Source organism: Phoca vitulina, unplaced genomic scaffold, assembly GCF_004348235.1.
Source record: "Phoca vitulina isolate PV1807 unplaced genomic scaffold, GSC_HSeal_1.0 scaffold20, whole genome shotgun sequence".
In the NCBI taxonomy this organism is placed as follows: domain Eukaryota; kingdom Metazoa; phylum Chordata; class Mammalia; order Carnivora; family Phocidae; genus Phoca; species Phoca vitulina.
The window spans coordinates 29,567,395-29,594,362 of NW_022589723.1; the positions used below are offsets into that span (position 1 = coordinate 29,567,395).

At 41.1% G+C, this 26,968-nt stretch overlaps 1 protein-coding gene across 3 annotated transcripts in view; it reads left to right on the forward strand.

The window, feature by feature from the left end:
* Positions 1-25,993, forward strand: part of USP3 (ubiquitin specific peptidase 3) — a 107,930-nt gene extending 81,937 nt beyond the window's left edge. For all 3 annotated transcript variants that reach the window (XM_032417031.1, XM_032417030.1, XM_032417028.1), the window contains 4 exons: positions 18,893-19,011; positions 20,068-20,181; positions 20,320-20,387; positions 22,633-25,993. In XM_032417031.1, the coding sequence (XP_032272922.1) occupies positions 18,893-19,011; positions 20,068-20,181; positions 20,320-20,387; positions 22,633-22,798 (467 nt within the window). In that variant the 3' untranslated portion in view covers positions 22,799-25,993. The remainder of the gene's footprint in view (positions 1-18,892; positions 19,012-20,067; positions 20,182-20,319; positions 20,388-22,632) is intronic.
* The last annotated feature ends 975 nt before the right edge of the window (positions 25,994-26,968 follow it).

The window sequence follows — 26,968 nt, forward strand, 5'->3', positions numbered from 1 at the left end:
ATGTTTTTCAATATAAGCAATTTAAAGACCATTGATGAATAATTGTTAATAGCAACTCCAACCAATAAGTCTTTTAATGGCTGAACCAGAGATGGAAGAGGCATCCAAAGAGGACATAGATGATGGCCCCCATGGTCTAAAAGTTTGCTCCCAAAATTAGTTTAAGCAAGCAAAGGCCTTCATTGCATAGGCGGGAAGGATGGTGAAAATGGGGTCTGTGGTCTCCCATGAAAACACAAGAGATGTGCTGCAGGACTGGGGACTGTGTGTTGTTTAGCAGTGTACCTTGTTGCAAGGAAGTTTGCTTGAGGATAGTAAGTGAACTAGTGTCAATCTAACCTGTTACGTGACCAGCTTAGCTTTCATGAGAGTCTTCTTGAGGTGGTGAGCGCTCTAGTAGCTTTTAAGTGCTTGATCTGTGTCCACCAATTTGGGGGCTTTAGCTTCCAAGATGCCCTTTAGCAACAGTCTTTACCTTTTATGTGCACAAAGTTCATATGACAAATGACTTAAAACACAAGCAAAGAAAAACCCAGAAATACAACCAAACTCAAAGACTATCTCTGGGAAGAAATGAATCCGTAACCAAAGACAGTACTCTACCAAATTTAACCAGAGACAATTTAATCAATTTAATAACTAACCCCAAGGAGGTAGGTTCCACAAATATTTTCTCCTGCTAATTTAAATGTAGCAAGAAAGAGAAAGGACTCTCACCACTCCTGCTCTTTCAGACTGTGCAGATAGAGATTCTGGGAGGTTGACAGGGTACGAAATCTTACCTTCTGCTGGCTGTATGTCACATGTCCCAAGGACTTCAGTTGCAGTCATGTCCAGCAAGTTACAGTATCCTGCTGACTATGTCAACTGTTGGAAGAATTTCCTCTGCCCTTCAAGGTCTTTCTTGCTGGACGAAGAACCAAATTGATTCAAGATAGAAAATCAGATTTAGTTTTGTATCCACACAGACATGAGATTCCAAAGACAGGCAACATGAGGCTTCTATGAGCCAAGGAGAGGGGTACGGGTCTGAGGAAACAAAGGGGAGAAGGACTATTAGCAGGAAGGTGAGAAGAGATGTTTGGAAAACAAACATTGTCCTGTTACTTAGGCAGAGAAGTTTCTTAGGTAAAGAGGAATCTCTTCCTGGTATAAGCAGGCAGTTGAGGAGGAGGTAAGAGCTTTTCCTGAACCTGCTGGGTTTTGTTTGCTTTAACTCAAAATAATGTTCATGTCAAAGTGGCCCATCTTGGGGCGGCCTGCCCTGGGCCCCTGCAGATGTAATACTAGTAAATATAATTTAATGGGAGAAGATAAAAATGGTTTTGATAAAATTTCAAATCCATTACTGACTAAAAGAAGAAGGAAAAAAGCCCTTTTATTAGCTCTTATTAAGCTAGGAATAGAAAGTTAACTTGATGGAGATTATCTATCAAAAGCTATCTGGGGCACCTGGGTGGCTCAGTCATTGGGCCTTCAGCCCCATCGGGCTCCCTGCTCAGCAGGAAGCCTGCTTGTCCCACTCCCCCTGCTTGTGTTCCCTCTCTCGCTGTGTCTCTCTCTGTCAAATAAATAAATAAATAAAAGCTATCAGTGATCACCGTGGTTAACAGTGAAGCACTAATGATTTTCCATTACAGTGTGGAAGCAGTCAGGAGTCCTGCTGCTGAGAGACAAGGCAATAGACAAGGAGAGCAGCACTGGGCAGGAGACCTGCTTTTCTGAAAGCTCTCGATTTAAAAAAAATTAAATACAGGTATTATTTTGATAAGTTCTAAACTTGGAGCTAAAAAGTTTAGTTATGCAGCCAAATAAAAAATAGGCAAAAAACCAATTGCTTTACTACACATAGCAAAAGATCCTATTCACAGTAGCAGTAAAATCTTAAAAACACTCAAATTTATTGAGAAATATATAAGACCTAGATGAAGAAAATTATAAAACTTTATATTAGAACAAAGCCTGAATAAACAGAGCCATGTCATATACTTGGAGAGGGAGACCAATAATATAGAGATGTCCGTTTTCCCCCAAATTACTTCCTAAATTTATTCTAATTTGCTCAAAAGTTCCTAAGAAGAAATTTGTTTTAAAGATTTTATTTGAGGGGCGCCTGGGTGGCTCAGTTGTTAAGCGTCTGCCTTCGGCTCAGGTCATGATCCCAGGCTCCTGGGATCGAGCCCTGCATTGGGCTCCCTGCTCGGCGGGAAGTCTGCTTCTCCCTCTCCCACTCCCCCTGCTTGTGTTCCCTCTCTCGCTGTCTCTCTCTCTGTCAAAAAATAAATAAAATCTTTAAAAAAAAAAGATTTTATTTGAGAGAGAGCGCACATGAACAGGGGGAGGGGTGGATGGAGAGGGAGAAGCAGACTTCCCACTGAGAGCAGGGAGCTCAATGTGTTGGGGGGGGGCAGGGAGACTCAATCCCAGACCCTGTGATCATGACCTGAGCTGAAGGCAGACCCGACTGAGCCATCTAGGTGCCCCAGCAGAAAGAAATTCTTAAGCTTAAAAAGTTTTTTAAATGAAAATGAGGAAGCAGGGGTGCCTGGGTGGCTCAGTTGGTTAAGCGACTGCCTTTGGCTCAGGTCATGATCCTGGGGTCCCGGATCGAATCCCACATGGGGCTCCCTGCTTGGTGGGGAGTCTGCGTCTCCCTCTCACCCTCCCCCCCTCACACTCTCTTTCTCTCTAAAATAAATAAATAAAAATCTTAAAAAAAAAATGAGGAAGCAGGATAGAGATAAGGTAGGAAATGTCCCATGCACACTAATTTAGCAGGTACTGGGTACAGAAAGGTGTATATGGGAATTTATTATATAGCAAAGAAAAAATTTCAAATCAATGGAGAAAAAAAAATTAGTCAATACATAGTGAAAATGAAAATTTGGGAAGACATTAATTTCATCCCTAACTTCCATCTTTTCTGAAATTTGAGGTTTCAAGATTTACTATGAATTTAACCATAGGACACTATAGGCAAACATCATTTTGAACTTGTAGGGGAGATCTTTCACCAAGACCAGAACTCAGAAAGGAAAAAAATTTCATAAATTTAACTGCATAATTAAGGTTAAAGTAGAAAAGGAGAGGACGTATGAAAAAGAGTACTTGGTAAAGTATATGAATAAGAGAAATGCAAATGGTCGATTTAACATTTACCTATACATTCAAGAAAGTATAAGTAGAGCAGATTTAGTCAACATGACAAAGGTAATATCCATTGTTAGTATAGGTTTTGGGGGAGTGGGCACTCTCACATATTGGTGTTAGTATAAATTGGTAGTTTGGGAGGACAGTGATTACCACTTTTAATGAGCATTTCCTTAGACATTGTAATTTTACTTGTGAACGTGGACAATAACACCTGTAAAAGATGTTCATTGAAGCATTCTTTGTTATTGCAGAGATCAGAAGCAATTTACATGCTCACTAGTAGGGCACTGGTTTAATAAATAATACTGTTTAGTAATTAAGAAAGATAAAGTTGATCAATAGCCAGGCCACAGAAAGATAGCTACAAAATACTGTGGAGTAAAACACTATCCATGGAACTATGTCTATAGAATGATTCCATTTGTGTAAAATAAAAAACATTCATATGTGCATTAAAGTCTTGAGCAACATACCCCTAAGAAATCACTGTGAACAGATGGAGTAAGGATTCCAGAAGAAAGTGAACTGTGACTTCCTTTTTCCTGCTCTTTTATGTTGTTTGAATTTTTTAACCTATTGTATCACCTTTATAATTGTATATTTGCTTTGGGGGAGTAAAACAAAATGTGGATTAATTTATACATACTTCCCAATTACTGCTTTGCTGTAAGTTAAATTTATATAGTACATAAAGGGGATCTAATAACATCAACAAACCAGTTTTATTCCCTGCTCTCCATAGGGATGTATTTAACAGTTTATATAATGTGGAAGACTGACACTTGTGAAATATATGCCCTGAAACCCTTGAGAATCTTAGGAGTTTCAAAAACCATCATGGCATTTTTTTTTTTCTCATGAAATGCAATAAAGTACAAATGAAAAAAGTTTAAGCAGCTTCCTCATATGGGAGGTGTGAAGGTAAGTGGAGAACAACAAAGCCTTGCGAGATGTGAATGCTGGGTAGCTAGTAGTTTCATGCTGCTGCAAAAGATTAAACTGTAATACATTTCAGGGTCATTCAGACTTCAGATGTTAAAATGGCAGGTGTCAAATCTGTGAATGTCAAGGAAAGGCTGTACCTAGGCAGTCTTCCTCTTTAAGAAGTAACTGTGTACATGTATGTTTCAATAATAAAAATTGAAGGACATAAGAAAGTTTGTATATTCATTGTAGAATTTAGGGAAAATTCAGAAGAGTACAAAGAGGAAAATAAACATCCCTCCTAAGTCTACTATCCGGCAATACCATGGTTAAGGACTATTTTTTTATTTAAGTAAGCTCCACCCCCAGGGTGGAGCCCAACTCAGGGCTTGAACTCAGGACCCTGAGATCAAAACCTGAGCTGAGATCAAGAGTCGGATGCTTAACTGACTGAGCCATCCAGGTGCCTCAAGGATATTTTTATTTAAAAACTGATTTAAAAGCTTTTTTTTTTTTTTTTTTTAAAGACAGGAGTTGGAAATTTAGAATTATTCTGGGTTGTTATTGTTTTAACCCATACAAGTCATTACAAATAGGCATTAGTTTTAGGGAGAGCTAAAAAGAAGCTTTTAAAATCCATATGGAGATGACTATGTGGGTAGTTCTTTACTAATCCAACTAGGGTTTACAGTGTTGTTTCTTTATTAAAACTCTCTAGAGGCTGCCTATGGACACAGCAGTCTTCTGAGCTTCTGTGACAATGAGGCTGCCTCACTGTCTGTGACAATGAGGCTGTGACAATGAGGCTGCCTCACTGTCTGAGGGTACAGCAGCAGATGTGGGCTCCTGAGCCTGCTGCAACAACAGAGAGAGAGGCATGAGAATACAAGATGGCTCTTAGAGGCAGTTGGGACCACCATTTTTAAATTGAATGTTTGAAAAACCAGGTTCAGCTTGTATGGCTTGGTTATGAATTGTCTAATGAGCCTTTCATATCTTCTCTTGTGTTTTTTTTTTTAATATTTTATTTATTTGACAGAGAGACAACGAGAGGGAACACAAGCAGGGGGAGTGGGAGAGGGAGAAGCAGGCTTCCCGCTGAGCAGAGAGCCCGATGTGGGGCTCGATCCCAGGACCCTGGGATCATGACCTGAGCCGAAGGCAGACACTTAACGACTGAGCCACCCAGGCGCCCCTCTTGTATTTTGGTTTATCACATGGCCTCACAGGAAAAGGGGAGAACTGCATTATCTTATGCATAAATCAGTTTGGGACCACTTGGTGGTTACCCTTTTAAGTTTAAGCCTCTCAAAAAGGCATGGAGCAAAATCTGCCATTCTATGCCCCCACAGCTGTGGCAGAGACACTAATTGCAAGCAGCTAGGCTGAATGTGGGTTTCACCCTACAGTGAGTCCAGGGTGGCCTCAGACAGGCATCTCAATGGCATAGGGACCAAACTCTGAGCAGTGCATCTACAGCAAGCAAAGTGGGTCATTGCAGCTCCCTTGGCTGAAGACTGTTGCAGCTTACCCACGATAGTAGGTCACATGTAGCCCACATAGAGGGCTCCCTTGGAGTGCCTGGTTCTGGTGACCTGAGAGGGACGCTGTGCTGCAGAGACCACAGACCTACACAAGGCCACCACTTTCAAGACCAGGAGATGTAGCTGACCTGATAGAAACAGTTACAAAATGTAAGTAGAGAGAGAGATGTCCCAAATGAATGAACAAGACCAAATCACAGTAAAAGAGTGAAATAAAATGATAATAAGCAGTATACCTAATAAAGAATTGAAAGTAATGGTCATAAAGATACTCACTGGACTTGAGAAAAGAGTGGATGAACTCAGTGACAACTTAAAGATAGAAAATATAAAAACCAGAGAGAGCTGAAGAATTCAATAACTGAAATAAAAATACACTAGAGGGCGCCTGCATGGCTCAGTTGGCTGCCTTTGGCTTGCGTCATGATCTCGGGGTACTGGGATGGAGCCCGCATCCGGCTCCCTGCTCAGCGGGGAGTCGGCTTCTCCCTCGCCCCCTGCCCCCCCCCCCCCGCCCCGCTCATGCTTGCTGTCTCTCTCTCTCTCAGAAAGAAATAAAATCTTAAAAAAAAAGTACACTCAGAGGGAATCAACAGATTAGAGGATCCAGAAGAACAGATCAGTGATCTGGAAGACAGGGTAGTGGAAAGCCACCAATCTAAATAGGGAAGAAAAAAGAAAGGAAAATATTGAGAATAGGTTAAGGAACCTCAGTGACATCAAGCATACTAACATCACATTATGGAGATCTCAGAGGGAGAAGAGAGAGAAGGAAGCATAAAACTTATTTGAAGAAACAGCTAAAAACTTCCCTAATCTGGGGAGAGAAACAGATATCCAGGTCCAGGAAGCAGAGAGCTCCTAAGAAGATGAACCCAAGTTGGTCCACACCAAGACACATAATAATTAAAATGGCAAACAGGGCGCCTGGGTGGCTCAGTTGGTTAAGCGACTGCCTTCGGCTCAGGTCATGATCCTGGAGTCCCGGGATCGAGTCCCACATCGGGCTCCCTGCTCGGCAGGGAGTCTGCTTCTCCCTCTGACCTTCCCCCCTCTCATGTGCTCTCTCTCTCTCTCACTCTCTCAAATAAATGAATAAATAAAATCTTTAAAAAAAAAATAAAATAAAATAAAATGGCAAACAGTACCGATAGAGAATTTTAAAAGTAGAAACGGAAAAGAATATACAGTTATATGCAAGGGAAACCTCTTAAGGCTATCAGCTGATGTTTCAGCAGAAACTGCAGGGCAGAAGAAAATGGCAAGATATATTCAAAGTGCTGAAAGGAAAAAAAAAAAAAAAACTCTACAAGCCAAGAATTCTCTACCCAGCAAGGTAATCATTCAGAATAAAAGGAGAGATAAAGAGTTTCCCAGACAAAAGTTAAAGGAGTTCATCACCTTGAAAGCAGCCTTATAAGATATGTTAAAGGGAATTAGTTAAGTGGGAAAAAAAAGGGCCATAACTAGAAGAAAATTATGAATGAAAAAAATTTACAGGTAAAAGCAAATATAAAGGTAGTAGATTAGTTACTAATGGAGGTTAAAATGCAAAAGTAGCAAAATAGCTTTTATCCACAAAAATCAGTCAAGGGATAAAAAAAGATGCAAAATATGATATATACTTAAAATATGGAGGGGGAGTAAAAATGTAGTGCTTTTAGAATGTGTTTGAACTTAAGGACCATCAACTTAATACAGACTGCTAAACACATAAGATGTTGTATATGAACCCAATGGTAGCCACAAATCAAAAATTAAAGAGAAAGGAATCCAAGCATAACACTAAAGAAAGCCATCAAGCTACAAGGGAAAAGAGCAAGAGAACAAGAAAGGAACAGAGCACTACAAAAACAACCAGAAAACAGTTCACAAAATGGCAATAAGTACATGGTTACTTTAAATGTAAATGGACTAAATGATCAAAAAAATATAGGGTGATGGAATGGATAGGAAAAAAAAAAAGATCCAACTATGTGCTGCCTGCAAGAGAGTCACTTCAAACCTGAAGACACAGACTGAAAGTGATGGGATGCAAAAACATGTACCATACAAATGGAAAAAAAAAAAAACACCTCAAAAACCAAAAACAACCCAGGTAGCAATACTTACATCAGACAAAATAGGCTTTAAAAGACTGTAGCAAGAGACAAAGAAGGGCACTACATAAAGGGATCCAGTGCCACAAGAGGATAAAACAGTTGTAAATATCTGTGCACCCCCAAATAGCATCTAAATACATAAAGCAAATATTAAAAGACATAAAAGGAGAAATTGACAGTAATATAATAAGGGACTTTGACACCCCACTTACATCAATGGATAAGTCAGACAGAAAATCAATAAAGAAACAGTGGCTTTGAATGACACATTGGACCAGATGGACATAACAGATATATACAGAACATCTCCCCCTAAAAAACAGAATGCACATTCTTTTCAAGTGCACATGGAACATTCTCCAGGATAGGTCAGGTAAGGCCACAAAACAAGTCTATTAAAATCATATCAAGTGGAGCACCTGGGTGGCTCAGTCTGTTAAGCATCTGCCTTCGGCTTAGGTCATAATTCCAGGGTCCTGGGATCGAGCCCCACGTCGGGGTTCCTGCTCAGCGGGGAGCCTGCTTCTCCCTCTGCCCCTCCCCCCTGCTTGTGCTCTGTCTCAAATAAATTCTTTTTAAAAAAATCATATCCAGTATCTTTTCTGCACACAATGATATGGAACTACAAATTCATTACAAGAAAAAATCTGGAAAAAACACAGATGAAGGTGAGACAACATGGCACTAAACAACACTTGGTCAATGAAAAAAAATCAAAGAAATCAGGAAATACATGGAAACATGTGCAAATTAAAACACAAAGATCCAAAATCTTTGGGACTCAGCAAAATCAGCTCTAAGAGGGCCGTTAATAGTGATACAGGCATACCTCAAGAAATGAGAAATCTCAACCTAACTTTATATCTAAAGGAGCTTAAAAAAGAACAAATGAAGCCCAAAACTAGTAGAAGGAAGGACATTTAAAAAAAAAATAGAAAAGATCAATGAAACTAAGAGCTGGTTCTTTGAAAAGATAAAGAAAATTGATAAACCTTTAGCCAGACTCATCAAGAAAAAGAGAGGACTCCAGTAAAAACCAGAAATGAAGGACGAAAGTAACAACTGACACCACAGAAATACAAAGGATTATAAGAGAATATTATAAAAAATTATATGCAACAAACTGAAGAACCTAGAAGAAAGGGATAAATTCCTGGAAACATATAATCTTCCAAAACTGAACCAGGAAGAAATAGAAAATTTGAACAGACCAATTACTAGTAATGAAATTGAATCAGTAATCAAAAAACGAACAAAAGTCCATGACCAGATGACTTCAAAGGTGAATTCTATCAAACATTTAAAGAAGAGTTAATACCTGTTTTTCTCAAACTATCCCCAAAAAATAGAATAGGGAGGAAAACTTCCAAATTCATCCTACAAGGCCAGCATTACCTTGATAACAAAACCAGACAAAGACACTACAAAAAACCCCAAAAAAACCAACGACAGGTCAGTATCTCTGATGAACATATCTGCAAAAATACTGAACAAAGTAGTAGCAAACTGAACTCAACAATGCATTTTAGGATGCCTGGGTAGCTCAGTTGGTTAAACATCTGCCTTTGGCTCAGGTCATGATCCCAGGGGCCTGGGATCGAGCCCCGCATCAGGCTCCTTGCTCAGCAGGGAGCCTGCTGCTCCCCCTGCTTGCGCTCTGACCAATAAAATCTTTAAAAAAAATCCATTTTAAAAAATCATTCACACACACATCACCACAATTAAGTAGGATTTATTCCAAGGATGCAAAGGTGGTTTGCTGTTTACAAATCAATCAGTGTGATATATCACATTAACAAGAGAAAGGATAAACACCATATGATCATCTCAATAGATGCAGAAAAAGCTTTAACAAAATGCAGCATCCATTCATGATAAAAACCCACAGCTAACATCATACTCAATAGTGAAAAATTGAGCACCTTTCCTCTAATATCAGGAAGACAACAAGGATGTCCACTCACCATTTTTATTCAACATAGTACTGGAAGTCCTAACTGCAGCAATCAGACAAGAAAAAAGGCATCCAAATTGGTAAGGAAGAAGTAAAACTGTCACTATTTGTAGATGATAGCATATATAGAAAACCCTAAAGACTCCACCAAAAAAAACTAATAACGAAGTGGCAGAAAGAAAACAATCCCATTTACTGTTGCACGAAAAAGAACAAAATACCTAGGAATAAATTTAACCAAGGAGGTGAAAGATCTATATATACTCTGATGAAAGAAATAGAACATGACACAAAGAAATGGAAAGATACACCATGCTCATGGGTTGGAAGATTGTTAAAATGTCCATACTACCCAAAGCAATCTACAAATTCAACCTCTGTCAGAATACCAATGGTATTTTTCACACAAGTAGAACAATCCTAAAATTTATGAAAGCACAAAAGACTGCTAAAGCAATCATGAGAAAAGAACAAAGCAGAGGTATCACAATCCCAGATTTCAAGATATAATATAAAGCTATACTAATCAAAACAAAAATAGACATACAGGTCAATGGAACAGGATAGAGAGCCCAGAAATAAATCCACCCCTGTATGGTCAATTAAACAATAACAAAGGAGGCAAGAATATACACTGAAGACAATCTTTTCAATAAATGGTGTTGGGAAAATTGGACATCTACTTGCAAAAGAATGAAATTGGACCACTTTCTTACACCATCCACAAAAACTCAAAATGGATTAAAGACCTAAATGTGAGACCTGAAACCATAAAATTCCTGAAAGAAAATATAGACCATAATCTCTTGGACCTCACCCTTTGCAACATATTTATGGATAGGTCTCCTCAGGTGGGAAGCAAAAGCAAAAATACACTCTTAGGACTACATCAATAAAAAAATAATCTGCTGTACAGCAGAGGAAACCATCAACAAAACAAGAAGGCAACCTACTGAATGAGAGGAGGTATTTGCAGATGATATATCCCATAAGGGGTTAATATCCAAAGTATATAAAAAACATATACAACTTGATACCAAAAAATCTGATTAAATAGGCAGAGGACTTGAATAGACATTTTTTCAAAGATAGCATACAGATGGCTAGACATATGAAAAGATGCTCAACATCACTAGTCATCAGGGCAATGCAAATCAAAACCAAGTGAAATACCACCTTACACCTGTCAGGATGGCTAGTATCAGACAAGAAATATCAAGTGTTGGCAAGGATGTGGGAAAAAAAGGGAAACCTAGTGCACTGTAGGTGGGAATGTAAAATTGGTGTAACCACTGGGGTAAACAGTATGGAGATTCCTCAAAAAATTTAAAAATAGAAATACCATATGATCCAGTAATTCCACTACTGGGTATTTACCCAAAGAAAATGAAAACACTAATTCAAAAGATATCTGCACCCCTATGTTTACTGCAGCATTATTTACAATAGCCAGGATATGGAAGCAACCCAAATGTCTATGGATATATGAAAGGATAAAGAAGATGGGATAGATATATACAATGTATATTACTCAGCTATAAAGAGGAATGAGATCTTGCCATTTGGGACAACATGGATGGATTTAGTGTTATGCTAAGGGAAATAAGTCAGAGAAAGACAAATACCATATAATTTTACATATAAGTAGAATCTAAAAAACAAAACAAGATTCTTAAATATAGAGATTAAACTGGTGGTTACCATAGGGGAGGTGCATAGGGAGATAGGTGAAATAGATAAAAGGGATTAAGAGGCATAAACTTCCTGGGGCGCCTGGGTGGCTCAGTCGTTAAGCGTCTGCCTTCGGCTCAGGTCATGATCCCGGGGTCCTGGGATCGAGCCCCGCATCGGGCTCCCTGCTCAGCGGGAAGCCTGCTTCTCCCTCTCCCACTCCCCCTGCTTGTGTTCCCTCTCTCATTGTGTCTCTCTCTGTCAAATAAATAAAATCTTTAAAAAAAAAAAAAAAAAAGCATAAACTTCCTGTTATAAGGTAAGTCATGGAGATGAAAAATATGGCATAGGGAATATAGTCAATAACATTGTAATAATGTTGTATTACAGTTACAGGGGGAATTTAATACCCAACTTGCATCAGTGGATAGATCCAGACAGAAAATCAATAAGGAAATGTGGCCTTAAATGACACATTAGACCAGATGGACTTAACAGATAAATACAATGTGTCTCATCCAAAATCAAAAGAATACATTCTTCTCAAGTGCACATGGAACATTCTTCAGGGTAGATCATTTGTTAGGCCACAAAAGAAGTCTTCATACATTTAAGAGGACTGAAATCACATCAGACATTTTTTCTGACCACAGTGGTATGAAACTAGACATCAGCTATGAGAAGAAAACCGGAAAATCCACAAGTACGTGGAGATTAAATGACATGCTACTGAACAACCAACGGGGTCAGAGAAGAAATCAAAGAGAAATTTTAAAAATGCCTTGTGAAAATGAAACTGGAAACACAATGTACCAAAACTTAAGGGATACAGCAAAAGCAGTTCTAGGAGGGAAGTTCACAGCAATAAATACCTACTTTGAGAAACAAGGAAAATCTTGAATAAACCTAACTTTATACCTTAAGGAATGAGAAAAAGAACAAAACCCAAAGTTAGAAGGAGGGAAATAACAAAGATTGGAGTGGAAATAAATGAGACTAAAAAGACAATAGAAAAGATCAACAAAATAGCTGGTTCTTTGAAAAGATAAAAATCAGCAAACCTTGACCCATTCTAATTGAAACAAAGACAGGACTCAAAATCAGAAAGGAAAGTGGGGACATTACAACTGATGCCACAGAAATACAAAGGATCTTAAGAGACTACTGTGAACAGTTACACACCGAGAAATTGGAGACCTAGAAGAAATGGATAAATTCCTAGAAATATACAACCTACCAAGACTGAATTATGAAGAAACAGAAGATATGAACAGACTGATTACTAGTAAGTATATTGAATCAGTAATCGAGAATCTTCCAACAAACAGATGTCTGGGACTATACAACTTCAGTGATGAAATCTACCAAACATGCAAAGAATTCATACCAATCCTCAGAGTCTTCCAAAAAATAGAAGAGGAAAGAACACTTTTACACTCATTTTACAAGGCCATTCTGCAATTGCCCTGATACTAAACTAGACAAGGGGACCATAACAAAAGCAAATTACAGGCTGATATTCCTGATTAACACAGATGTAGAAATCCTCAATAAAATATTAGCAAACTGAATTCAACAATATTGTTGACCTTTCAACAACATGGGTTTGAACTACACATGTCCACTTACATGTGACTTGTTTTAATACAGTACAGTATTATAAGTGTATTTTCTCTTCCTTGTGATTTTTTTTTTTCAAGATTTTATCTATTTATTTTAGAGAGCACAAGTGTGCAAGTGGGGGGAAGGAGAGAGAGAATCTCGAGCAGACTCCACGCTGAGCACAGAGCCCAATTCAGGGCTCAATCCCATGACCCTGAGATCATGACCTGAGCTGAAACCAAGAGTCAGATGCTTAACTGAGCCACCCCGGTGCCTCTTCTTTGTGATTTTTTTTTTTTTTAAAGATTTTATTTTTTTATTTGACAGAGAGACACAGCAAGAGAGGGAACACAGGCAGGGGGAGTGGGAGAGGGAGAAGCAGGCTTCCCGCTGAGCAGGGAGCCCGATGCGGGGCTCGATCCCAGGACCCCGGGATCATGACCTGAGCCGAAGGCAGACGCTTAACCGACTGAGCCACCCAGGCGCCCTTCTTTGTGATTTTTTTTAAATAACGTTTTTCTTTTATCTTACTTTACTAGAGGAGTACAGTATATAATACATATAATATACAAAATGTGTGTTAATTGACCATTATCATTAGAGTTCTGGTCAACAGTAGGCTATCAGTATTAAATTTTGAGGTAGTCAAAAGGTATACATGAATTTTCAACTGCATAGGGGTTGGTGCCCTAAAACCCCTATGTTGTTCAAGGGTCAGCTGTACATTAAGGGATCATACACCATAATCAAGCAGGATTTATTCCAGGGATGCAGGGATGGTTCAACATCTATAAATCAGTGTTATACACCACATTAACAAAATCAGGGATAAAAATATAATTATCTCAGTAGATGCATAAAAAGCATTTGACAAAATTCAATACCCATTTATTATTTTTAGAGAGCACGAGGATAGGTGGGGGGAGGGGCAAAGGGAGAGAGAATCTCAAGCAGGCTCCACACCCAGCACAGAGCATGACACGAGGCCCAATCTCAAGACCCTGAGATCATGACCTGAGCTGAAATTAAGAGTTGGATGCTTAACCGACTGAGCCACCCAGGTGCCCCAATACCCATTTATGATAAAAACTCAGAGAGGGTATAGAGGGTACCTTCCTCAACATAGTAAAGGCCATATATGACAAGCCCATAGTTAATATCATACTCAATGGTGAAAAGCTGAAAGCTTTTCCTCAGAGATAAAAGTATAAAACAGGGATGCCCACTTTCAACACTTTTATTCAATAAGGTATTAAAAATCCTCACCAGAGCAATTAGGCAAGGAAAAAAAAAAAAGGCATCTAAATTGGAAAGGAAGAAATAAAACTGTCACTATTTACAGATGACATGATATTATATATAGAAACCCTTAAGATTCCACCAAAAAAATGTATTCAGTAAAGTTGCAGGATCAAAATCAAAATACAAAAATCTATTGCATTTTTATACACTAATAATGAACTATCAGAGAAATTAAAATAATCCTTTTTACAATTGCATCAAAAAGAATACCCAGGAATAAATTTAACTGAGGTAAAGGATCTATACACTGAAAACTGTAAGACAATGAAGAAAGAAATTAAAGATGACACAAATAAATGGAAAGATATACCATGCCCATGGATTGGAAGAATTAATGTTATTCACACTACCCTAAGCAATCTATAGGGTCAGTGCAATCCCTATCAAAATTCCAATGGTATTTTTCATAGAAGTAGAACAAACAATCCTAAGCTTTGTATGGAATCACAAAAGACCCCAAATAGGCAAAGAAATCTTGAGAAAGAACAAAGCCATGGGGCGCCTGGGTGGCTCAGGCGTTAAGCATCTGCCTTTGGCTCAGGTCATGATCCCAGGGTCCTGGCATCGAGCCCCGCATCGGGCTCCCTGCTTCTCCCTCTCCCACTCCCCGTACTTGGGTTCCCTCTCTCACTCTCTTTCAAATAAATAAATGAAATCTTAAAAAAAAAAAAAAAAAAAAAAAGAACAAAGCCAGAGGCTTCACATGCCTTGATTTTAAACTAAATTACAAAGCCATAGTAGTCACAACAGTATGGTTTTGGCGTAGAAACAGACATATCAATGGAACAGAATAGAGAGCCCAGAAATAAACCATACATACATGGTCAATTTACAACAAAGGAGCCAAGAATTTACAAGGGGAAAGGATAATTTCGTCAATAAATGATGTTGGGAAAACTGAACAGCCACATGCAAAGGAGTGAAAGTGGACTACTTTCTTACACCATACACAAAAGTTAACTCAAAATGGATTGAAGACTGGAACCTAGGACCTGAAACCATGAAGGTCCCAGAAGAAAACGTAGGTAGTAAGTAAACTTCTTGACATAGGTGTTGGCAGTGACTTTTTGAATCTGTCTCCAAAAGCAAAGGCAACAAAAGCAAAATTAAATACGCGGGATTACTTCAAACCAGAAAGCCTCTGTACAGCAAAGGGAATAAAATGAGAAGGCAAATTACTGAATGGGAGAAAATATTTGCAAATAGTGTTTGTTAAGGGGTTAATATCCAGAATGTATAAAGAACCCATACAACTCAGTAGCAAAAACAAAACAACAACCAGTTCCATTTTAGAAAAAGGGAGAAAATTCTAATAGACATCTTTCCAAAGATGACATACACATAGCCAACAGGTAAATGAAAAGATGCTCTACATCACTCATCAGGGAAATGCAAATCAAACCACAATGAGCTATCACTTCACAACTGTTACAATGGTTGTTATCAAAAACATAAGAAATAACAAGTGTTAGGGAGGATGTGGAGTAAATGGAACCCTTATGCACTGTTGGAATGTAAATTGGTGCAGCCACTGTGGAAAACTGGGGGGGGGGGTTCCTCAAGAAAATAGAGCTACCCTATGACCCAGCAGTTGCACTAATATTTACCTCAAAGATACAAATGTAGTGATCCAAAGGGGCACGTGCACCCCAATGTTTATAGCAGCAGTGTCCACAATAGCCAAACTATGGAAAGAGCCCAGATGTCCATCGACAGATGAATGGATAAAGAAGATGTGTGTGTGTGTGTGTGTGTGTGTGTGTGTGTGTGTGTGTGTGTGATGGAATATTATGCAGCCATCAAAAAATGAAATCTAGCCATTTGCAATGATGTGGATGGAACTAGAGGGTATTATGCTAAGCGAAATAAGTCAGTCAGAGAAAGACAGTTACCATATGATCTCACTGATGTGGAATTTAAGAAACAAAACAGAGGATCATAGGGGAAGAGAGGAAAAAATAAAACAAGATGAAACCAGAGAGGGAGACAAACCATAAGAGACTCTTAATCACAGGAAACAAACTGAGGGTTGCTGGAAGGAAGAGGGGTGGAGGGATGGGGGTAACTGGGTGATGGACATTAAGGAGGACCTGTGATGTAATGAGCACTGGGTATTATACAAGACTAATGAATCACAGGCCTGTACCTATGAAACCAGTAATACATTATATGTTAATTAATTGAACTTCAATAAAAAATGTTAAAAAAAAGTAGAACTACCATATGATCCAACAGTTCCACTTCTGGGTATTTTTCCAAAGAAAATGAAAATACTAACTTGAAAAGATATGATCCTTATGTTCATGCAGCATTATTTACAATAATCCAAGAAGCAACTGTTGGATGAATGGATAAAGACAATATGCTTATATAATGACATATTATTCAGCCATAAAGAATGAAATCTTGTCATTTAGAACAAAATGGATGGAACTTGAGGGCATTATGCTAAGTTAAAGTCAGAGAAAGACAAATACCGTATGATCTCATTTATATGTGGAATCTAAAAAACCCCACACCAAGTTCATAGATACAGAAAATAAATTGGTAGTTACCAGAGGTGCGGGATGGGAAGTGGGCAAAATACGTGAAAGGGGTCAAAAAGTAGAAACTTGCAGTTATAAATAAGTCATGGGGATGTAATAATATAGCATGGTGACTATAGTTAATACTGTATTGTATACTTAAAAGTTGCTAAGATAGGGGCGCACCTGGGTGGCTCAGTCGTTAAGCATAAACGTTAAGCTCCTTCAGCTCAGGTCATGGTCCCAGGGTCCTGGGATCGAGCCCCATGTCGGGCTCCCTGCTCAGCGGGAAGCCTGCTCTCCCACTCCCCCTGCTTGTGTTCCCTCTCTCGCTGTGTCTCTGTCAAATAAATAAATAAAATCTTTAAAAAATAAAAAGTTGCTAAGATAATAAAAAGTTCTCATCACAGGAAAAAAATTTTAATGGGTGTTAATTAGACTTATTGTGGTGATCATGTCACAACAGATACAAATATTGAATGTTGTATAGCTGAAATTAATGTTATGTGCCAATTATACCTCAAAAACAAACAAAACAAAACACACAACTCCACAAAGAATGCATGGTTCCCCTTGCCCCACATGGGCCTGTGCCACCAGGCTCGCTCTTATCCTCTTCTCTTGGGAGCCAAGGTGGACTAGGACCTGAAAACTCTTGAGTACAGAGACAGTGTTGCTTTTCCTCATATAGCTAGGTTTAGTGCTTGCTACCCAACTTTTCAGACTAAACATTATACTGTTTAAAGATGCATACGTGTATGTATGTGGTCTATAAAGGCAAGCAAAAAGATGATTAACACAAAATTGAGGATAATGTCTATTTCTAGAGGGAAAGATGGGGTCTGTTACTGGGAAAATACAGGAAACTCCTAACAGGGCTCCCACACCTGGCTGCTCAGGTTGCTCGCTGCACGACTCTAGGGGATGCCATTCACATAAAGTTTGGCTCCTCAAGTACTGGAGAGAATCCATGTCTTTGAGTGCTGGGTACACAGGCATTCCTACTCTTCTCTAAAAGGAATACTGTTACTTCTCTACAGAACAATACACACCTTACTGATTGTAACAGGCGTTGGCAAACTTTTATAAGGGGCCAGACAGTAAATACTTCAGGCATTACTGCAAGTAAGGTCTGCGTCCCAACTGCTCGACTCTGCTCTTGTATATAAGCAGCCACAGAGGATATATAAATCAGTGGGCGTGTCTGTGTTCGAGAAAACCTTATTTACAGGGGCGCCTGGGGGGCTCAGTCGTTACGCATCTGCCTTCGGCTCAGGTCATGATCCCAGGGTCCTGGGATCGAGCCCCGCATCGGGCTCCCTGCTCGGCGGGAAGCCTGCTTCTCCCTCTCCCTCTGCTTGTGATCCTGCTCTCGCTGTCTCTCTCTGTGTCAAATAAATAAATAAAATCTTTAAAAAAAAAAAAAAGAAAACCTTATTTACAAAACCAGGTGGCTGGATTTGGCTTGGGGCCGCAGTTTACCAAACCCCAGATTACACAATTAAGCCTTTAAAAAAATTTATCTGTGGTTTGTCCAGGGGACTGAGAGTAGAGCCTGGAACAAAGGATTCCCTGGAGGTAATCGTAGGAAGGTTGGTAATGTAGCCTTCTGTCATCTGCGTTTATTTTTTAATAAGTTATGACCGTGAAAATGTTTGCTCTAAACCTGACTTTTTTATGAACTTGGGGGCTTTGTCCTCTATAAGGTAAGATATTGAGAGAAAATTGCTGCTCAAACCTTGATTTTTTTAATTAAGGAAACCATTTTTAGCAAAAGTATCCAGACTAATTCTTCATTAATAGCACCAAACCCAGCAGTACCACCTGTCATTAAGTGATGGTTACCAGATGTCAGACATGATGCCAGGCACTTGACACACAGTATTTTTCCTCACAACAGTGCTTCAGAGTAGGTTTTGTTTTTGTTTTTGTTTGTTTTTTGGTCTCCATTTTGCAACTGAGAAAGGCTGGCTTTTTTCCAAGGTCACTGAGTTAATAACGCTGAGATTGGAGCCAGAGTTGTCCAGCTTCGAAGTTCACAGTCTGTTGTCTACAGCGTATTGCCTCTGTAGAAGGCCTCCTGTTTTAATGCTGCCCAAATCAATTTGGTTTTAGATTGTCTTCGCAGTTTCACGGACTTAGAAGAACTTGATGAGACAGAGTTATATATGTGCCACAAATGCAAAAAGAAACAAAAATCCACTAAAAAGTTTTGGATTCAAAAACTCCCCAAGGTAAGGACTGAGTTTCAAATTATAATGCAATTTTGAGAGGAAAAATGTTTGATTGATGAGAAGACAAATCTTGTAACTTTAGCCTGTGTTCTCTATTGGTCTCTCGAGTTGCTAGTGAAAGGTAAAGAAACCCTTTGAGAATGCATAATTAATGTGTCCTGATCACAATTTACAGCATGTGGAAGGTGGTTTCCCACCACACCACCACTGACCAACAGCGGGCTGTCCTACAGTTCCCTGCAACTCTGACGCTGTCTACCCGGAGACAGCGATCAGATTCCACAGGGTCAGGTCTCAGTCCCCCAAGACTGCCTCCGCTTCAGAAGCCAGTCACTTGTTACTTTGTGCTTCTGACCAACAGACTACAGACATGTATGAGGAGATAGGTAGAGCGGAGTCCTGAACAGAGGAGCTTCTGCCCTTGTGCAGTTTGGGCCTGGCACGGGCCTCGAACTGTTCTGGTTCCCCATCTGGAAGCGCTCTAAACCCCTCACTTTGGATTTTTATGGCGGCTTCATTACATAGGCTTGACTGAGTAACTCACTGGCTGTTGACAGTTGTTCAACTCCCAGCCCCTCTCCCCTCCCTGGAGTTGGGGTGGGGGGCGGGGAGACTGGGGAGACTGAAAGTTCCAACTCCGTAATCACAGGGTTGGGTGTGGCGCCCCCCCTCCCCCAACCAGCCCCTATCCTTAGGTGTGGTCCGAAAGTCACCTCATTAACATAACAAAGACACCTTTATGGCTACCATTTAGGAAATTCTAAGGGTTTAGGAGCTCTGTTAGGACAGAGGGTGAAGACCTATTTATTTATATAATTTATATATATTATATATATTTAGTTTTTATTTTAATTCCAGTTCATTAACATGCACTGTAATATTAGTTTCAGGGGTTATATTATAAATCACAACATCACAATGTGGAAGAAAGTACCATCAGGTTCAAAAGATAAACTGATAGGCCACCTAAAATATCAAGAGACATTAGTACCAAGTAGTTAATTTTATTGAAATGTAAATTGTTTATAATCTTTGTCTGATTTGTCTCTCATCCAGGTGCTATGCTTACATTTGAAACGATTTCATTGGACTGCATATTTAAGAAACAAAGTTGATACCTATGTAGAATTTCCCCTGAGAGGCCTGGACATGAAATGCTACTTGCTAGAGGTAAGATCAGTTATCTTTGTTCGATGGTGAAAGATGGCTCTTCAGTCAAATCAAGTCTTCACATTGAGGTAGGAGATAGGATGTCACTGAGCACTGCTGCTAACTCAGTCCTGGGATGTCTTCTCCCTTTTCCTGTAGCCTGAGAACAGAGGCCCCGAGCACTGCCTGTACGACCTTGCCGCTGTGGTGGTGCACCATGGTTCCGGGTAAGTGGGTCACTGGCTTCTCGTGCTTGGGAAACGCACGGTGGAGACCAGCAGTTTCACACCACTCTGGATAATTCTCCCCTCAACTCCCTAAAAAAAGGATACGTTAAAGTGAGTGAAGTAGAGTTTTCTTTCCATCTTGGTGTGAAAGAATATTCTTGAAAGGATGTTGTGAAGGAGGAAGGCACATGAAAGCAAAATGGAGAAGGGTTCATTTGAGCTCAGCATTCAGAACCTAAGCTGTTTGTGCACAAAATCCTGAGTAGTCTTTACTCCAAAGTTTTTCTGTTTCCTTTGTCAGATGACATTTAAATTGGGGAAAAATGGGAAATTATTTGGAACTTCGTGTCATCTATTTTAAAGATTCATTTTTATTGAATTTTTGTTTTTCTGAAAATTTGTATTAGTTTATACCTTCTGATTTCTTGAGATTCGCTATTTTACCTTCAAATGTGGACAAAACCCTGTCCATGTTGAAAACCCTTTTCCCTCACAACTCTGTAGACATTGCTCCCTGGACTTCATCATTCATAGTTACAAGGGCCAAGTCTACTACCAGTCTGAGTCTCATCCCTTTATAGGCAACTTTTTTCCCTCATTGGACGGTTACAGGATCCTGTCTTTGGATTTAAGAAATTACAGTAAATGTATTCCTGGCTTAGTGGTTGATAGGGATCCTCTTCATCAGTGTCTTCGGCTCCTGGAAATAGTGTTTGTTTCCCACCCCCTCTCTACTTTTTGGGACCGATATTACATGTACAGCAGCCCCCCTCCCATCTGTACGAATACATTCCAAGACCCCCAGTGGATGCCTGAAACTGCAGATAGTACCAAATCCTATACATACACTCGAGTTTTTCTTATACATATGTACCTATGATAGTTTAATTTACAATTATAATTTAATATTAATTGTAATTGTGGTAGTGTTAGCTTCTGTTGACCTTTTGATGAGATGTTACAAGGAGGATCATCTTCCGGACCACAGCTGACTGTGGGTAACTAAACTGGAAAGCAAAGCCAAGGATGAGGGGGGACCTCCTATATAGTTAATTTTCTGGTTCTTTCACACATTTTAACCACTGTTCAATGATTTCCATCTGTGTTTCTGAAGACTGCCATGGCCTATTTTTCCAAATCACCAATTTGGATTTCATCTGTATCCAAATTGAAGATAAGCTCCTCTGTGAAATGTTTAATACTGTGGCAATCCCATTTTTCTGATAACTTCCTTTCATAATAGGAACATTCTTGTCTTATGGTTGCAGTATCTTTTTGAAACCATCGGTATTAGAATTTAAAGCTCTTTGGTTTTCTGCATTAAATGTTAGTGGTTAATTGCTTTACTTGTTCTTCCCAGAACTTCTCTTTCATACTATCCACACCCCCCACCCCCCGGGTTTTGATGGTTTGGGGCTGTTTATTCAGTCATAATAAATGAGGAGATTGATCATTATTGGTAAATGGTAAGGGTTTTCCTAGCACTTGTGGGGTGTCTGTTCTACCGAAGGCTTTTCTCCTGCTGGGAGGGCTGACTCTAGGGCTCCATGGGTGCGTGGCTGGGTCGTGCTGACAGAAAAGCGCTTGCGGGGGCGCCTGGCTGGCTCATTTGGTTGAGCAACTGCCTTCAGCTCAGGTCATGATCCTGGAGTCCCGGAATCGAGTCCTGCATCGGGCTCCCCGCTCAGTGGGGAGTTTGCTTCTCCCTCTGACCCTCCCCCTTCTCCCGCTCGCTCTCAAATAAATAAAATCTTTAAAAAAGAAAAACAAAGCAAAGCGCTTGCAGGCCACAGTACAGGGAGGGCACTTCCCTGAAGGCAGATTACTTTCTCAAGCTCAGGTTTTTTCCAAGGCTGTGATGGAAATCTGTTCTTCAATGGTCCAGGTTTCCCTAGACCTTGACCTATGCTTGTTAGGGCAAGAGTGCTTAGCTCTTGGGTTTCTCTATTAACCCAGTGCCATGTGAACACTGCTTTGTGTGTTGTAGAAAATCTTCAGTTTCTGGTCATTCGATGGCACTCTTCCCTGTATTTCCAATGTCAGTATATTCCTGGTCATTTCAGTGGATTTTGAGGAACACAAACACCTGAGCTCAATCAGCCATCTTAAACCACAAGTCTCTAGGGTGTATTCTCTATTACAGTACTTATAATTTATTATATATCTAACAAATTCTATGATTGTGCATATCCTTTTGTTATTTCTGTAGCCCTTTTCTTTCATTTTTTTTTACTTTCCCTTACAGGGTCGGTTCTGGACATTACACAGCCTATGCAACTCATGAAGGTCGCTGGTTCCATTTCAATGACAGTACTGTAACACTGACTGATGAAGACACCGTTGTGAAAGCAAAGGCCTACATCCTTTTCTATGTGGAACGCCAGGCCAAAGCTGGATCAGATAAACTTTAATACCTCCTTTAAATCATTATTTGTCAACTATACCGGACAAACATTTCCAATTTTCCGTAAATACTTGATCCAAGATTTAATTTCATTATGCACTTTTCAATTTCCTATTTTGGGTTTAGTTTTATTTTGTCAGTGGTAGTGACGTATTGAACATGGGCACCAACTAATTTGTTTTTTTAGTTCTACCAGAAAACCTCAGCAGATATTTTGATTTGCTGCTTTAGTTGTAATAATTCAGTTTTTATATGTAGTTTCAAGAACTTAGTTCTATTTGACTTTTTTTATATTAATGTTTTCAGTTCTCACTTTGAGGCACATTTACATCAATGCTTTGTTACTCTCGCATGCTGCAAGCAAGAGGTGTTCCTGATTGTGAAGAGCAGCCTAACGGGGTCTGCTGCCCTTCACAGCTGTCACGGAGACCAGGTTGACTGGAAAGCCACCCCCCAGGATCATGTGTGCACATCATTTGTGGCCCACAGGATTTCGCTGCTCAGTAATCGTTCCTTCTGATTGTAAAAGAGAAGTGGGAGGGCATCATTAAGCAGGCCAGGTAACTGCTGCTCTGGGTGGCTCTCCAGGCTGCTGTTTATCAGCACTAACTAAATAAATGTGTTGGTTCAGTTGTACCTGCACTGCAAATTCAAGAATTACTCCTTTTGAGTTTTTCTGTCTTGTTCTGGGGATATTTTTTGCTTGTGTGTTTGTGCTCATGGAGCTAGGAGTACAGAAAAGTCCAAAGACGACCAGACACATTGAGTGTTTAAAAATCTCAGACTCCGCTACACGGTGTAGAGGTTATCCAGGGAGAGGAAACCATAGCTTCTGTTTGCCTTTCAAACCAGCATCTAGTTCCCCCACTGGCTATCATGCTGGGAATAACCACATGGCCACTTCTGTCTTATTTCTTGCTTGGCCATCTGAGGTCGAGATGCCGACCTCCAGAGTGGATTCTGACCTTCACCTGCACTTCAGGTAACACTATGGGGTCTGCTTCTATAGAAGGAAATCTGAGTCTTTGCTACTTTGGTTTTTAACAGCTCTCACTGGCCTATCCTGATAGCAGAGCAAACTGAAAATATTCTCACTTTGAATAGTTTCTGTTTGAGTTTAGCAGTCTTTGTTTCAAAATTGTTTTCAAGAAAAATAGGTACAAGCACTATTAAGATTGAACTCAAATTGAAATCTGGAACCAGAATTCCATCTAAGGAAGGTAACTGTGATTCTGCAAGCAGTCCAGGCCAGTCTGTTGATGGGGTGGGGGGTGGGGGTGGCAGTACTTGCAGATTGGAGAGAGGGAGGGAGGGAGGGAGAGCGAGCAAGCGAGAACACGCACTCCCCAGTAGGCTCTAGCATAGGGCCGTGCACTGCTGTCAGCGCATCTCTTATTCCAGTCAGTTTCTTTTCTGTTCTCTACAAGTTGTTAGAAGGGGCAGAATGTCTTTCATATTAAGCCAGTCAGCCAAAATTTTTGGTAATCTTGTTTCTCCTATTAAAAGAAAAAAGCCAAGTTTGTTTTTAAGTGCATGAATAATCTGATGGCTGTCCTCCTGGGTCGGATATTTGAAGTTGCAGGAGCAGATGTGGCTCCATTTCCATTTTAATATTCGCTAGATAAATCCTGTATTTTTCTCAGGGCAGAAATCAGCTGCTAAACACTTGAACATGGCCTGGAACAAACTGCGGTTATGGCTAAACCGGTACTATCTGGTATGGCAGTCACTGGTCACATGTGGTTATTGAAGTTTTAATGAAAATTAAGTTTAAAACCCAGTTCTTCAGTCCCACTAGCTACATTTCAAGGGCTCAGCAGCCGCTTGTGGCAGAGAATGTTTAGGCCTAGGGCCGTTCCGTCAGCGTGTAGGGCTCTTGGACGGCGCTGGTCTGCGTTTTCACTCCGGAGAAGAGAGCTTCGCTGTCGTGGTTCGGTCTTACAACTTAGACACAGAGTCCAGAAGATAATTAAGAGGGAAACATGTATGTAAAATAGTTTACAGTGCTAAATTACATGAGGTTGAACTATAAGAGATTTTGGTATTTAACCTTTTGATCTACAAGTGAAAGTTGCACATAATTTGATCTACTATATTAATACATTAACACCACAGACAATTGAACGTGGAATGTGCCTCTTTGAGCTGTTCCGTATCTCCTGTGAATCCAGCCTCTTAGAAGGCATACAGCTGGGACTCTAACATTTGCACTTCCTTTGTCTCTCCGAGGGGGCCCAGGGGAGGACTGCAGCATTATAGCCTTGGGCAGTGTGCATATTGGTGGAGAAAAACGGTCTTTTTATACCAAAAGCAACTTTGTGACAGCCAGACCGCTTTGTTGGGGAAAGTGGTCCTCAGACAGGCAGCGCTGTTGGCTTGAGAGATGGACACATCTCCTCTTTGAATTTCTGGAGTGGTTTTATTGCTTGATTTTACTGAAGCAGAAATGTTTGAGTGACATTATGAAGGCTCCTTTGGAAAAGTGATTGGATCCATTTGAATTGTGCATTTGAACGCCAGTGATGTAAATGTGCCTGTTTGTATTTAAAAAATTTAACTGTGTAGCCTTATCACACCTATTTTAAAAAGCTGATCTCCGCGTGCTCTTCAGGGCTTTCCCCTCGCGCCGTGCTCTCTGCGCGTGTGGCGTGTCACGCAGAGGCCGTGGCCGAGGCGGTGCCTCGCTCTGTCCCATGGCTCCCTGGAACAAGAACACTTCCTCAGAAGTCCTCCCACACAGATGGGTGATGGAAACAGTTTGTGGCAACACAAATCTCTCTCCATGGTGGAGAAACCTTTGCTTATCCACTGTATTCTACTCAGTGTCTAGTGATGACATACGCAACAGAATTAAACCGGTCAAGCGTACAGGCCCTGTTAAGTGTTAAATGTGTATCTCACCTGGGGAACCTACTCAGCAGCTTGGTTTCTGGGGTTGGGGACATATTTATTTCTTAAAAGCCAAACCTCTCTTTCAATGGTTTAGTGTACATAAGTTTATTTAGATTTATTTCTTCCACCTCAGCCCCCAGCGTCCCCTCAATTCCCTCACACACCCTGTTGCTGACGTGGCCTCGTCACTTGGGCCCTGAAAAGGCTCAGGAGCAGTCTGTTCCTGCGGCCGGGCATGGGGCCCAGGACACTGGGGTGCAGCCACAGGAACGTGCCCGCGGGGCGGGGGGGGGGGGCTGTAGGGCAAGGGCTCCGGCTCGCCCCGCTGGGGTGACGCCCCCCCCGGCCCTGAGCACCGAGGCCCCCGACCCCCCCCCCCCCCCGCAGTGCTGTGTCTCATGTACTCACTCGCCACGAAAGCCTAGTTTGTATGATGCGAGAGGATTAACGGTGCAAGTGACTGATTTCATTTACGTTGTAATCACAACCCTTTTCTGCTTCACCAACCTGAACTCTTTTATGGATAAAAGTATCATTAAAGTTCTGGTCTCTTTCCTCTTGACTATTATTTCTGAACTGCTTTCAGGGGAGCCACGTGAGTGTCCGGGTACTTGCTCAGGGGACGGCCCGGTCGGTCAGCGCCCGCCCCACGCGGGGCCGCCGGTGTGTAGGCAGCAGGGCTGAGGCGGCCGGAGGGCCGGGCGGCGGCGGCGGCAGGGAGCGGGCAGGAGGGGCTGCGCTCGCGCCTGCGCAGAGGTGCTGGACCCGCGGCCCGCGCACAAGGAGGCCAGTGAGAGCGTCCTGCCTCCCCTCTGCCGGCTCGTCCTATAAAACGAGGCCCGCTTGCCTCCTGCAGAGCTAGACCCCGCCCTGAGGGACCGGCTCTGGGGCCCTGAGCAAAGGACATTGGTCACCTTTTAAAATAAGACATGCAAGTAAGTGCCACTGTTAAAAAAGTTTCTGCTTTTCAGTACGCCCCTATATACGACCTCTCTGCCCCCGTCGTCCCCTGCAAACAGAAAAACCGCCCTCTGCCCCCACACATCGTTTTTCTGTTATTTGCCTGCTCCTCTCAGTCTCTGAAAACAGAGGCAAATGGTTTTGCCTCCAGGCCCCATCCAGCCCGCTCCTCCCGGCAGCCGCCTCCTGGCAGCTGGTGAGGGGCTGCGCGGCGGCGGCGGGGCCAGGGAGCCGTGCCGCCCCTGTGCTGTCCACGCCACCCTGGCGGCCCAAACCCTCCCCGCATCCTGGGGTGCTCCCCACCCCCGCCGGCAGCATGCACGGC